Below are 12,853 nucleotides of genomic sequence, written 5' to 3'. Positions count from 1 at the left end.
ATATCTAATAAAATATTATTTTCATCCAACAACTCATCCACCACATCAACCACATCTAATAAAATATTATTTTCATACAACAACTCATCAACCACACCTAATAAAATATTATTTTCATTCACAACATCACTCAACTCATCTCATCTCATCATTTCAAATCACTCACATCATCCAATAAGATGGTGACAACTCATCTCATCTCATTAACATTTTATTTCCACTTATTTCCTCCTAAAAAGCTAGGAAAACAATTTCCTTAAGTGTGGGTGACATCATCCAATAATATAATGGCAACTCATCTCATCTCATCTATTTTCTTATTTTTAAGTATGAACCAAACAAAAGAAAACAACCTATTACAAGAAATATGTTTCTTATAATTTATTTTATTATTTTTTTGGCCAACCAAACAACATCAAAACAAGTTTTCTTAAAAAATCACTCACATCATCCTCTAATAAGGTGACAACTCATCTCATCTCATCTTCATTTCTTTGATTTCCTTCTTTTTTTAGCAAACCAAACACTCCCAAAACAATTCTTTTTAGAAATAGTTTTCCATTTCTTTGATTTCCCACTTTTTTTAGACAAACAAACAGACCCTAAGTTGGAATGTAAACCAGATGTCACTGTTTTTAGCATTTATTGTGCGTAAAATGTAGCTTACTGTTGCTGTTCGAATTGCTTCTGTTAAATGCCACTTGAGTGTATTTCTCTGATTGTACTGCTTCAGAAATGGGAATCAATTATGTTTTTATTTTGAACAATGACCTATTCTTATTTTGACCAGTAAGGGGCTGTTTGGTTGGTTTCCTAGAAATCAAGAAAATAAAAAGAGTACATCGAAATCAATAAAATATTATTTTCATCTATTTCCATCCCTAAAAATCACAAAAACATCCAATAAAATATTATTTTTATCCAACAACTCATCTCATATCATCTCCTAGGGGCTGTTTGCTTGCCAAAAAAAAGAAGGAAATCAAGGAATAGGAAACCTATTTCCTTAAAAAATTGTTTTATAGTTGTTTGGTTGGCTAAAAAAAGAAGGAAATCAAATAATAGGAGATGAGATGAGATGAGTTGTCACCATATTATTGGATGATGTGAGTGATTTTTTAAGAAAAGTTGTTTTGAGGTTGTTTGGTTGGTTAAAAAAGAAGGAAATCAAAGAATAGGAAACCTATTTCTTATAATAGGTTATTCTCTTGTGTTTGGTTCATTCTTAAAAATAGGAGATGAGATGAGATGAGATGAGTTGTCATTATATTATTGGATGATGTGACCCACACTTAAGGAAATCAATTTCCTTGTTTTTTTGGAGGAAATGGATGGAGATGAAATGGAGATGAGATGAGATGAGTTGTCACAATATTATTGGATGATGTGGGTGATTTTTAAAGATGAGATGTGATAGAGATGAGATGAGTTGGATGATGTGACCCATTTCTTTTGTTTGGTTTATTTTATTTGATGATATGAGATGAATTGTTGGGTGAAAATAATATTTTATTGGATGATGTGGATGAGTTATTGGATAAAAATAATATTTTATTGGATGTTGTGGGTAAGTTTTAGGGATGGAAATGGTGGAAATTGAACTTTTGGAGATTTCCAAGTTACAATTTCCTATTCTTGGTTTTTTAGAAACCAACCAAACAGCCCCTAAAAATAAATCAAACACAAGAAATGGGTCACATCATCCAACTCATCTCATCTCCATCACATCTCATTTTTAAAAATCACTCACATCATCCAATAATATAGTGACAACTCTATCTCATCCCATTAACATTTCATTTTCACTCATTTCCTCCAAAAAAGCTAGGAAATCGATTTCCTTAGATGTGAGTCACATCATCCAATAATATATTGACAACTCATATCATCTCATCTATTTTCTTATTTTTATGAATGAACCAAACACAAGAAAAGAACCTATTACAGGAAATAGCATCTCATCTATTTTCTTATTTTTATGAATGAACCAAACACAAGAAAAGAACCTATTACAGGAAATAGGTTTCTTATAATTTATTTTATTTTTATGAATGAACCAAACACAAGAAAAGAACCTATTACAGGAAATAGGTTTCTTATAATTTATTTTCTTATTTTTTTAGCCACCCAAACAACCTCAAAACAAATTTTCTTAAAAACTCACCCAAATCATCCAATAATAATGTGAGAACTCATCTCTCATTCTTTGATTTTTTTTTTTTTTCTTTTAGCCAACCAAACGATCTCAAAACAATTTTTCTTAGAAATAAGTTCCATATTCTTTGATTTCCCTCGTTTTTTAGGCAAACAAACAGGCCCTAAAGGAACATATTTACTATTGCGTGAGACCTGAAAGGGGTGGTCATAGCATAATCGCTTCTTTGCCTGTAGACAAATAACGCTAACTTTAATCGCGTTCTCTTCTTCCGTCGCCCATCAAAAGAGAGAAATCGGCACGATTGTTTCTTTCGTTCAATTTCTTTCGAACTTAGCTCAATCTTCCACAACAAATCAATGGATCTGATTGCAAAGGATTTACTAAGAGCGGTCGAGAAGAGTAATTTGCTTTCTATCAGATATTCATATTCTGCAGTTCTATGTATCACATTTGTAAAAACTCTTCAAGTATCAACATATAATTTAAACTTTTGTGTTTGTGTAAATGTATAGTTTTCATTTGTACATCTGCAATAAAAATGACAGCGCCAGCAGTGGCTGATCATAGGTAACCTCGCTTGCTCACTTGGTGCTTTTATACAGGCCATCAATGATAGTCTGAGAAATAAAACCAGCAAGATAAGCATCTTAACTAACTTGGCGAATGCACTTTATGTAGAGAAATATCGTGTTAGCTAAAGCATCGTACCTGATAATATTTGAGCATCTGAGGCCTCTTTTTCTTATATGTCGGGGTAAGCAAATCGCGTTCCATGTCGAATGGGACAGGGTCAAGGTGAACAGCTTTTATGAACTCAAAACCTTTCAGCTGTTAGAAGATTGATCAAAAGAAACCAAAATTAGACTTAATAATCGACAAGCAGTATTGCCATTATATTTGTAAAAGTAGAAATAGAAGATGAGAAACCGATCTGAAGCTTAAGAACAATTCACCTTCTTTTCTTTTGCAATCTTTGTAAGTTCCCCAAGAATGTATTCTTTTGCTTTTGGATTCTCACAGAGGGCATCAAAATCGCCACTTGCACCATTTTGTGCAGCCCAGCCCTCAAGAGCATCCTTATTAGGATTGACAACAGCAACAAGGCAAGACTCGAAGCTATTTCCATATATCCATATCTGAACAAAACCAAGAGAACTGTGAAAACATTCAACAATGACAAATTTTGGTTAGATGCATCAAATTAGCTAAACAATGTATTTGAACTAAGGTTCAATGTATCGTCTGACACCCACAATCATCTGCCATCCTACCAGATTTTAAGCATACAACGTATCATCTATCTGAAACCAATTGATTACAGTTGGTAGTAGCTGATATTGACTATTAAGGATCGATTGCCTAGTAAACTGAAAGAGGAGATTAAAGGTTTGAAGCATAAAAAATTGATCTGTTAGTATTATTGGGAAAATGAAAAAAGAATCAATGAATAAAATGCTTATGATTAAGCTAGATTATTCCACATACCAAAATTCATATATGAAACTACCAGAATCGCTGTCACTTCCAATAATGATAGCAACAGAGGAAAACCATGTAAGGACACCAAGTTTTCAAAGGTTGATCAGAACAACTATAGAATAAATGGATGTCTCTGGCTTTCAAGAATTTGTAGGTACGGTTCTTAATGATAGGAGAAACTACCAGGTAATAGGAAAAGAGGCGGCATTCTTGTTGTCATTTATCACAGAGCAGTAAGGGCCAACTACTTACAGCATCTGTGGCAGACGCAAGACCATAAATGTTTTCCAGATTTTCAACAGCAACATATTCGCCTTGTGAAAGCTTAAATATGTTTTTCTTTCGATCAATAATTTTCATGCTTCCATCAGGCTGCCATTCACCAATGTCCCCTGCAAGTGAAGACCAATAAAAGCATGTCAAATGGCCTCTGGATGAGTCTTGAGGACAAAACTGAACACCAAGAACCTTGAATGGCAGAATTTCAGTAATGTTTAAATGCATACTCAGAGGCTTAGTACTTGTCTAAGTTGATAGTCTCTGATTTTATTTGACTACAACACATTGCAAAATGCCAACAATAAGAGTCGAGCTACACTGGGCTAACATCTTGCTTCAAACACATGATTGAGTGTATGTTTTATCACAAAATTATTAATTAAATGAAGAAAAGGCTTCATGTTCCAACCCCAAATTTTCAAATAAAAAGCTTGTCAGAGTTGTTTATCAAAAAATTGTTAAAAAGATTGTATGCATGGAGAATATACCTGTATGAAACCAACCATCAACCAGAACCTCATTTGTGAGGTCTTCTCGTTTGTAGTATCCTGAGAATAGTGTATTTCCCTTAATGCAGATTTCTCCTCGAGGAGTGTCAGATAAAGCATCATAGTTCATTTCTGGAACAGATTCCAGGCGCACGTCAACATTTGGTACTGGTGGGCCTACTGTCCCAAGCATAGACAGATTGTTTGGAAGTGACACAAAAGTCCCAGCACAAGACTCCGTAAGACCTACACACAAACAATAGAAATCAGCAATGCATTTGAGTGAATAATCATCTCTTTTTATATTCTAAAGTGTAATTTTTCCTTCAATGCTAAGTTATAGCTTATATTCCTTTATTAGCATTATAATAGAAAAATCAATAACAACTTAAAGTGCTGGAGTCAGCTTTTTAAATAAGTGATAAGAGAGATGGTCCTGAAGAGAGCCAATTAAACGCTGTTATTGAAAATCATAGAAGGAATATCCTGGAAACTGTAATCTATAGGCTGGAGAGTGAAGTAAACCCCACCAACACACACAAAAAAAAAGAACAAGAAGAAGAAGAAGAAGAAGAAGAAGAAAGAAAAAAGAAAGGACCAAACAAAAGAAAGAAATATAAGTACCATATTTTGGAAAAGCGGTATGATAACTTGTGATAATGATAATTTAACAGGCCAATACATGATGTAATATACTTGAAAAGCCTGAATCAATGGTTGGAAAATAAATAGAAGTTATTTTCGAGAAATATTGGAATGATGTAACGTAATAGGAGAAGTTAGTTTAAAGTAATCAGCATATCTACCCGTAACATCATCTTAGGATCAATCTCACTACTGATAGGTCTGATTTCTATAGACAAAATCACAAGAGTATTTCCTTGGAACTCTATTCTTTCTGATTTATATTGATTTCCTTAAAATTATATGATTTAGTTTTATCTTTTTCATGTGCATTATGCAAACAACTAGCATTTTACAGCAGAGATCAAGAAAATGGAGTTCCACATAACTGTTAGTGTACATACGCACTAATATGGTAGCATACTTCATAATGTTTAAGATTGTTTGGATAGTTCATACCATATCCTTGCAGAACATGGGCACATGACACAACTCGTAAATATTCTTCAACATGTTTAGCTAGAGGAGCGGCTCCAGATAATATAAGCCGAACGTTGCCACCTAGTCCATCTTTTACCTAGATAGACCATGAAAACTGAATTGTGTAAACAAGGAACAGAAACAGAAAGACAGTGGCAAATAAGTTTCATGCTTCACAGAAGATTGTCATTTTGGCAGGTTCAATACCTTACTAAAAACGATCTTATCAAAAATTGAAGCTGCCTCGTCATGTTTACTTCCCTTCACCATGTTATACAGTTTGCTGCCAAATTCCAACAAGCACGTCAACAAAAGTCCAATAATAGTAAATAGTGAATTTGGTTAGTTGTTATTATGCAACTTCATAAATAGATTATGGCTGAAACACATAGATAATTTTATAAAGAAAAACCTTCATAGGAAAACAAAGCAAAGAATAGAAATACTGAATGAGTAAGGTAATTGTGTGTAGTTTAGGATTGAAGATTGAAGGCCAGAAAAAGTATTAACTGTAACTTACAGGTCAAAGGCCTACTAATTACATTTGAGAGCTCCTAACCATGCAGAGTCCACTTATTTATTAGTCCTTCCAGAGCTTGTCTGGACTCTGGAGCTTGCAAACTAATGGACGAGGGATTGTAACTGATGTGTACCACTTCGTTAGGCAATTATGTCAAATAACATATTTAGAGAGAGTAATATCAAATATGCTAACCATTGAGGATCTATAGCCAAAAATTTTAGAAAATGAATTTGGTTTAACTAATAGAATCCATGCAAGAACTTACTATCTATAGCCAATGTTGAACAGTGTACTCTTCAGGAAACCTCCAGAAGATATCTTAGTCTGCAAACCTGAAATATAAGTGAGGAAACAATTAGAAACAGTCTCTAACCATTGTAAGTATCACTGAAGTCTCACACAGTGGTAAAAGGGTGGAGGTGGGTTGTAGGAAGTCACTGTTTCAAACCCTGTAGGTAGGAATTTAAAGAACATCCATGGGTGAATGGAACAAATGTGCCTGTAACAAAGGGATATGTTTTCCCAACATGTAAAAGGTATGTAAAACACTCGATAGTAATGGAAAAAAGAACAAATTTTCTGTTCATATGCAAACACATCTGACATGGATGTAGAAAGTTGCCAATACCTGACAGGCCTTGGGTGGGCTATGTCAAACATGGTGAGGGCATTTGTAGTCCTTCATACACGACACTATATAGAGTCAAACACTAGAGGATGGAGTGAGTGGGAGACAGTCGAAAAATATTTTAATCCACTGCGGAAAGCTGGGTAGCAATCTATGAGGAAATCATGACACGCCTTTTCTCGTGAATAAAGCCATATTGATGTCTGATGTGCGACCTACCAATTGTCTATCGACAAGCAAAAGCTTCACAGAGATGGATGTGCACAGAGGAAGCTTCACAAAGATGGATGTGCACAGAGGGTAGGATATCACCTACTAGCCCCTTATGCGGAGGGAAAGGTGCCACAGTAATCATTGAGAAACATTATAATACTCAATATCATGGGTGATGCTTAGTGTATTACTATAAATATATGAAGCGTCGAACAAAGTCATTTTCATTTTGATATTGTTGTTGGAGAATAATCCAAAACTTTGAAGACCTTAAAGGAGCAAGGTGAATACCCCTTTCTCCATATCGAGAGTCTAGGGGATATGAGGAGGTATACATACATCATTCAGATTAAAGTACGTAAACTATGCATATAAACAACTTTCTAAGAAAAGATACCTCTCTGTGCACTCATTTCCAGGTTTTAGCAGTCAAATATATTTCAAATATGGTTTGCCACGAAGGCATAGTGCATGAACATGCACAGATATTTTTGGAGTTTGTTTTGGCACCATTCACAATGTTTGAGGAAAATCCTTTATACTGTTTGGAATAAAACATGCCAAGGTGTTGCAAAACAAAGAGGCACAGGGTCTAATGTCCACCTGTATATATCCGATCCAATACACGTGGAACCGCACAGAAAATGGATGGTTTTAGCTCTCCAATGTCTTCAACCAACAACTTGACATCCTACACAAGAAAGTTGGGACTAAATAAATTGACATAACTGGAAAGGATATTATAAGTTTTAAGTCTCTCACCCCACGCCAAAATCCTATTGAAGCCCCATTGAAAATAAACAACTCTTCAATCACCCGATCAAAGATATGTGCAAGAGGGAGATATGACAGGTAAACATCATCCATTTTCAGCTGTATTAATTCCAAGGAACAATAAAAAAGTTAAAAGTCATATCAAATATGTATGTGTATGTGTGCGAGCGCGAGCGCGCGTGTAGCGAAGAACATACTAACCTACGAATCAAAATATAGAGCATATTTATAACAAGCAATAATAAACATTAAAGAACATTTTAAAAGCAATGAGTAAATGCTATAAAATCACCTGCTCATTCATGCAATTAAGAAGCCGATCAACACCAGCAATCAGAGTGATAATGTTTTCGTTGGAAATCATAACACCCTTAGGGTCACCAGTTGTTCCACTAGTGTACATTATAGTACAGATATCTGTCTTCTTGTTTACGGGGAGATCGAATTGTTCATTGCCTCCCTGCAGGTACAACACAGAATCTGAATCTCCAGTGAAAATTGCAGTTAAGATTAAAACTCACAGCCCTTATAGCACATATGTACTTTTTGCAAGTTCACAGGTATAAGGATGCTAATAGTTAAATATTGAAGAAAGAATTCATAGCTCACTTCTATCCAAAGCTATAAACATACATAAAACTGTGAAAGGATGCAGGAATTAATATTCGTCCTGAATGAAAAATAATTAAAGACTTCTCCTACAATTCAACTAAAATTTATTAAAGCATATCATGAATGTTTCAGCTACAAAATAGAATGAAATTGCTGGCATGAAAAAGTACCGAGGGGCACACAAAAACCTCAAACATCATAGTTGTTAACCTACCAAGAGCAAAAATTCATCCCAAGAGTATATTGCCAAGCCAGACTCTTCAACTTCCTCTCTTTGCTCAGCAGGTACCTTCCCGAAACTTACAATAGCTGTAATATAAAAAAATGCTTTTAAAATGTAAATGAGGAAAAGCAGAAGCAGCAAACACTGAGCAATAACCCATTTATAACTTACTTTTCAAGAATTTAGTTGAATTGGGAAAGGTTTTCAGCACCTGATAAAGAGAAAATCACAAAATTAGTTAAGTTTGTCAACACATTAAGTATGCGTAAAAGATAAGGAATAACACAACACTATCATTCTTCTTCAATGTCTCAAGAAACAGAAAATTTAACAAAAAGGTTTCAAGGCAAGTGAAGCATCATTGCTAAAACAGATGCAAAGTCAACTGGTTCATACTGTACCCTCCCTCTTCCAAAGAATACTAGCAGAAACACCCATTACATTCATACATTATCGAACACACATTAAAGTATATATATACTCTTATGATCAGGCGAACACTAAAAATTTGAAGTGTAACATCATGTCAATATATGGTTGTACCAACACACTAGGAAAAAGAGTACATTTCCAGAAAAATACATACAAACGTTCAGGAGAAATACTTGCAGGCCTTAAATATCGGAAATATATCAATGGCCCACAATGAAGTGCTTTAAAGTTTTTATGCTTTCCTTTTTTCTGTCTTGTGCTGTTTGTGAATGCAATAGATTATGCAATCAATTCTTTTTTCCATAATAGACTTGAGCTTAGTTAATTTTTCTCAATCTCAGCTGTCTTACGAGAATATCAACAGATTTATACATTTTTCTTCTAGGTTTTCCACTTCTGAGAGTGCTAGGATCTGTTTCTTTTTTCCCTCCAAGTACCAACTTAACCTAAGCGATTATAAAAGTTAAAGTCAAGCACCTGTCCTTGTTCCCATAGGGGTCAGGCAGGTGTCTATATGGCATTTTGCTTTAGAACATGAATTTGATGACATTAGCCTAAAGAGGAGACTTCAGAAACCATCTTTAGCATGCAACTGAATTAGACTTACTGTGTTAAAATGTGAAGCTCAAAACGCAACCTATTATGCCTAAATGGTTCTGTTCGAAAATTGAAAACTGTTTTAACTTATGATAGTAACTACATACTTTTATCGATTGGAAATACCTAACGTGAACAGTCAGCCATTCTTATTTATTTCAAACACGTGCACATAGATCTCCATTTCCTATTCCCTTTTGTAGAAGTAAATGACATGCTTCTTTTCTCCCTGTCATTTTCTTTTGGCAGCCACAGCAACCAGCAAGCCACCTTCCCCAAGTATAATCTACCAGAGCCATATGCGCTCTGTTGCATCCTACCTTAATCCTTCTCTTATAGCCATCTCCCATTGGCTTGCTTGTTTAAGACTGTTTATCTGACTTACTGGAGTCACATTTTGGCTCGGAAGCCAGTGTAGAGATATATTCATGACATCAAAATGTTGAAAAAGGTGGAGCAAAAGAACTTCAAGTTCATGGCTTAATGGCACAGTAAATATTCCAGTTTACAGCGTAGCATAATACTATTGTAAAGTCAGACGCAACTACTCAAATTGTTGCATGCAGAAAGAGAAAAGTATACCAAAAACACATGTAAAGCATAGTACCTCCCCGATCTTTTTCTCTTCCACAAAGACGATCTGGACCTCTGCATGGCATATAACAAATTCGATTGCACCAGCACCTAAAGACAAGAAAAGAGGCAGCAAACAGTCATCATATAGTAATTTTAGCAGACTATATAAGGTTATGAAGCTCAAGATCACACACAGTGATGGCTTTCATGTTCACGCATCATGCATCCTTCTACCACTGTATGCCTACTGAATGTAAATAAATACAGTACTAAGAACAGAAGGTATAACACATACCAAGTGTATCATACAGGGGAACGCAATAAGCTCCAAGAGCATTGCAAGCCTGTAAAAGGTCAGATAGAGTACAATAAAATAAATAACTTTAAAGTTAAAGACTAAAATGCTACGGCTTCTCCAAGATAAGCCATTATGAAGATACAATAGAAATAAAGCAATGACAGTTTAAAAGGTCCACAGCCCAAGATAATATCAGACTTCAAGTTTCCATAAAAAAATCAACTACACACATGCACGTAAAGTAGGTACCTCCATACTCATAACCCACTCGGGACAATTGATACCAAAGACACCGCAGCGGCCTTCCTGGAAGAAAACAAATGAAACATTAAGTATGAGTTCCACAAAGCTGGCAAACATGTCAATCATTTTTGGGTTCTATTATAGAGAAGTGCTGAAACTAATATTAGTACTGAGCACAATCATCTTGCAGAAGTTAAACTTAGATAATCAAACTGATCAAAGACCAAATGTAAAAGGATGCAAGCTAACTAATTCTTGATGTACATGAAAAATGGGTGAACTCAGTAATACGCGGAAATAGAGAGAGAAACTAGGAAATATAATAAATGGAGCAGCAAGTTTTTGCACTGAGACAACTGTGATTGCAGTAAAGATTCCTTAACAATGAAAAAATCTCAGCCTGGTGAAACTTGTTAAAGAGCATGTATTAAAATACAATTACAGAGAAGAGTGTGATACAAGACAAATTTAAATTCGGTTTATAAATAAGAAATTCTTATATGATTACATCGGAAGCAACAGAGAAAGAGAATCTGCTACTTTCGTCTGTGAACATTTGCTAGAGTAAGCCCAATAGAGAACAGGAAAGTTAAGGTTTTGTATATTTGTTTGTCCATGCAAAAGTAGATTAACTGGTCAACAATCCAATTTAAACTAATTTCCCCCCCTCAAAAGCTTGTCTTTTGATTTTCTATCAATAGTAGGGTTCTGGCCTAAAAGCCGATCTAAACCAACTACATCTTTGAATACATTTTAATAATATAAGTAATAACGTTAAAAAGTACTCGTAAGTTACAATTTGTGCATCTAAGATGGTTATTAAACAGTCGAAGTCATAAAAATCAACGGTTCACCTTTTCAACAAATAGAGAAATGAAATTATCTTTATTTTTGTAGGGCAATCAGAGAACAAGTCTCTTAAATATAATTTTTTTTTTAAGATGGAAAAACATCCTACTTCAGCTTAATTTCTAATTATCATCAAAAATACCGATCCAATTTATCCATCCAAAACCCTGCCTTTGTTTGATATTATACATAAAACTAAAACTGAACATAAAAGAACTGACCTTTTCGACGCCGCAGCAACGGATCGAAGCAGCAAGCTTCATCACGATGTCATACACTTGTTTGTAAGTCATCCACACATATTTACCCGCCTAAAATAGAAACAACAAAAATACCAATCAGCAACTAAATCCATAAATAGAGGGGGAAAGCTCGCAACCGGTACCTTGCCGTCGACGATCTCGCGGCGGCCGAGCATTCGATTCTCAGGATACTTCTCAACACTCAATCTAATAAAATAGAAAAGTAACATTGATGAGAATATAATCAAGATTTCCCAAAAATAAGAAAAGAATAAAAAATTAAATTTACCGGAAGATATCCCAGCAGCTCTCGAGGCCGGGGATGGGCGGAGGGAAGCCGTCCTTGGCGAAGATGCTCCTGTAAGTGGGTCCCACGGAGGGGCGGCCATCGGAGCCCTGCGCCCCCTTCTCAACTTCGACGAGGTACTTCATGTTTTTTTTTCCTTTTCTTTTTCCTTTTTTTTTTCGTTTAGGTGATCGATGGATCTGCGATGGAGTTGTTGTAAATAAATAGTAGGACTAAAAATTGAAAAAAACTGAAGGGGGAGTAGGAAATGGAGGTTGGGGGAAGGTGAAGCTACTTGAGACTTTTGAGGACTACAGAATATTTACTATAAGGGTGGCCAGGGATTTATGATGGAGAGAGGGAGAGAATTTTGGACGCAGAGAGCGGATGCTGACCAAAATAAGTCAAGAGGAACAGCCATCCGCCCCTACATTCAGATGACCCAACTTCTCTCGCACTGCTTTTCTTGCGTATGGACGTCTCTGACTTTTGAGGACTACAGTTTTAGAAATTGCTTAACATTGTATTTGTAATGGTTTTTCTTTTCATAGCGAAGCAAGTTGGGTAGTCTAGTCTTTTTGACCAAGCTTGAGCTGGCGGATGAGTCAGCATCTACTTTACAGGTGTCGGTCGTGGATCGGCCACGGGATGGGTGCTGTCATTTCGCAATTAATGAGGTGCGATAGGCAGTGCATGAAACCGACATGGTCCGATGTGTCGAAGTATTTAATGTGACGTCTGTAGTGTCGAAGATGGAGAAATGATGGCGTCTGTCAAGTATTTAATGTGACGCCGACGCGCTGTCCGGAGGGGGAGGGGGGTTAAGATTGAAGTCGTCTTTTGGCTTGT

The 12,853-nt window shown here is 35.6% G+C and overlaps 1 protein-coding gene across 1 annotated transcript; it reads right to left on the bottom strand.

Annotated features, from left to right (window-relative positions):
- Positions 2,552 to 12,502, bottom strand: LOC109840749 (long chain acyl-CoA synthetase 4-like). The gene is made up of 20 exons (XM_020409503.1): positions 12,400 to 12,502; positions 12,008 to 12,204; positions 11,862 to 11,925; positions 11,698 to 11,787; positions 10,634 to 10,690; positions 10,382 to 10,430; positions 10,118 to 10,194; positions 8,653 to 8,692; positions 8,473 to 8,567; positions 7,939 to 8,106; positions 7,635 to 7,745; positions 7,476 to 7,563; positions 6,297 to 6,363; positions 5,716 to 5,791; positions 5,488 to 5,605; positions 4,405 to 4,650; positions 3,890 to 4,029; positions 3,112 to 3,294; positions 2,867 to 2,986; positions 2,552 to 2,775 (listed from the first exon to the last, which is right to left on the bottom strand). The coding sequence occupies exons 2-20, from the start codon at positions 12,148 to 12,150 to the stop codon at positions 2,740 to 2,742; spliced, it is 1,968 nt and encodes a 655-aa protein (XP_020265092.1). The 5' UTR covers positions 12,151 to 12,204; positions 12,400 to 12,502; the 3' UTR covers positions 2,552 to 2,739.

This window comes from Asparagus officinalis, chromosome 5 (genome assembly GCF_001876935.1).
Source record: "Asparagus officinalis chromosome 5, Aspof.V1, whole genome shotgun sequence".
Classification (NCBI taxonomy): Eukaryota; Viridiplantae; Streptophyta; class Magnoliopsida; order Asparagales; family Asparagaceae; genus Asparagus; species Asparagus officinalis.
This window is presented reverse-complemented; position numbering and strand designations above follow the sequence as displayed.

What these genes read in the sequence shown, in the direction of transcription:
- LOC109840749 (XM_020409503.1), bottom strand. Translation starts at nt 12,150, where the DNA reads ATGAAGTACCTCGTCGAAGTTGAGAAGGGGGCGCAGGGCTCCGATGGC. An exon ending in GTTGCTGCGGCGTCGAAAAG is followed by an intron (nt 10,691 to 11,697) that starts GTCAGTTCTTTT and finishes GTTTTCTTCCAG; the next exon opens with GAAGGCCGCTGCGGTGTCTT. An exon ending in AAGAGAAAAAGATCGGGGAG is followed by an intron (nt 8,693 to 10,117) that starts GTACTATGCTTT and finishes TCTCTTTATCAG; the next exon opens with GTGCTGAAAACCTTTCCCAA.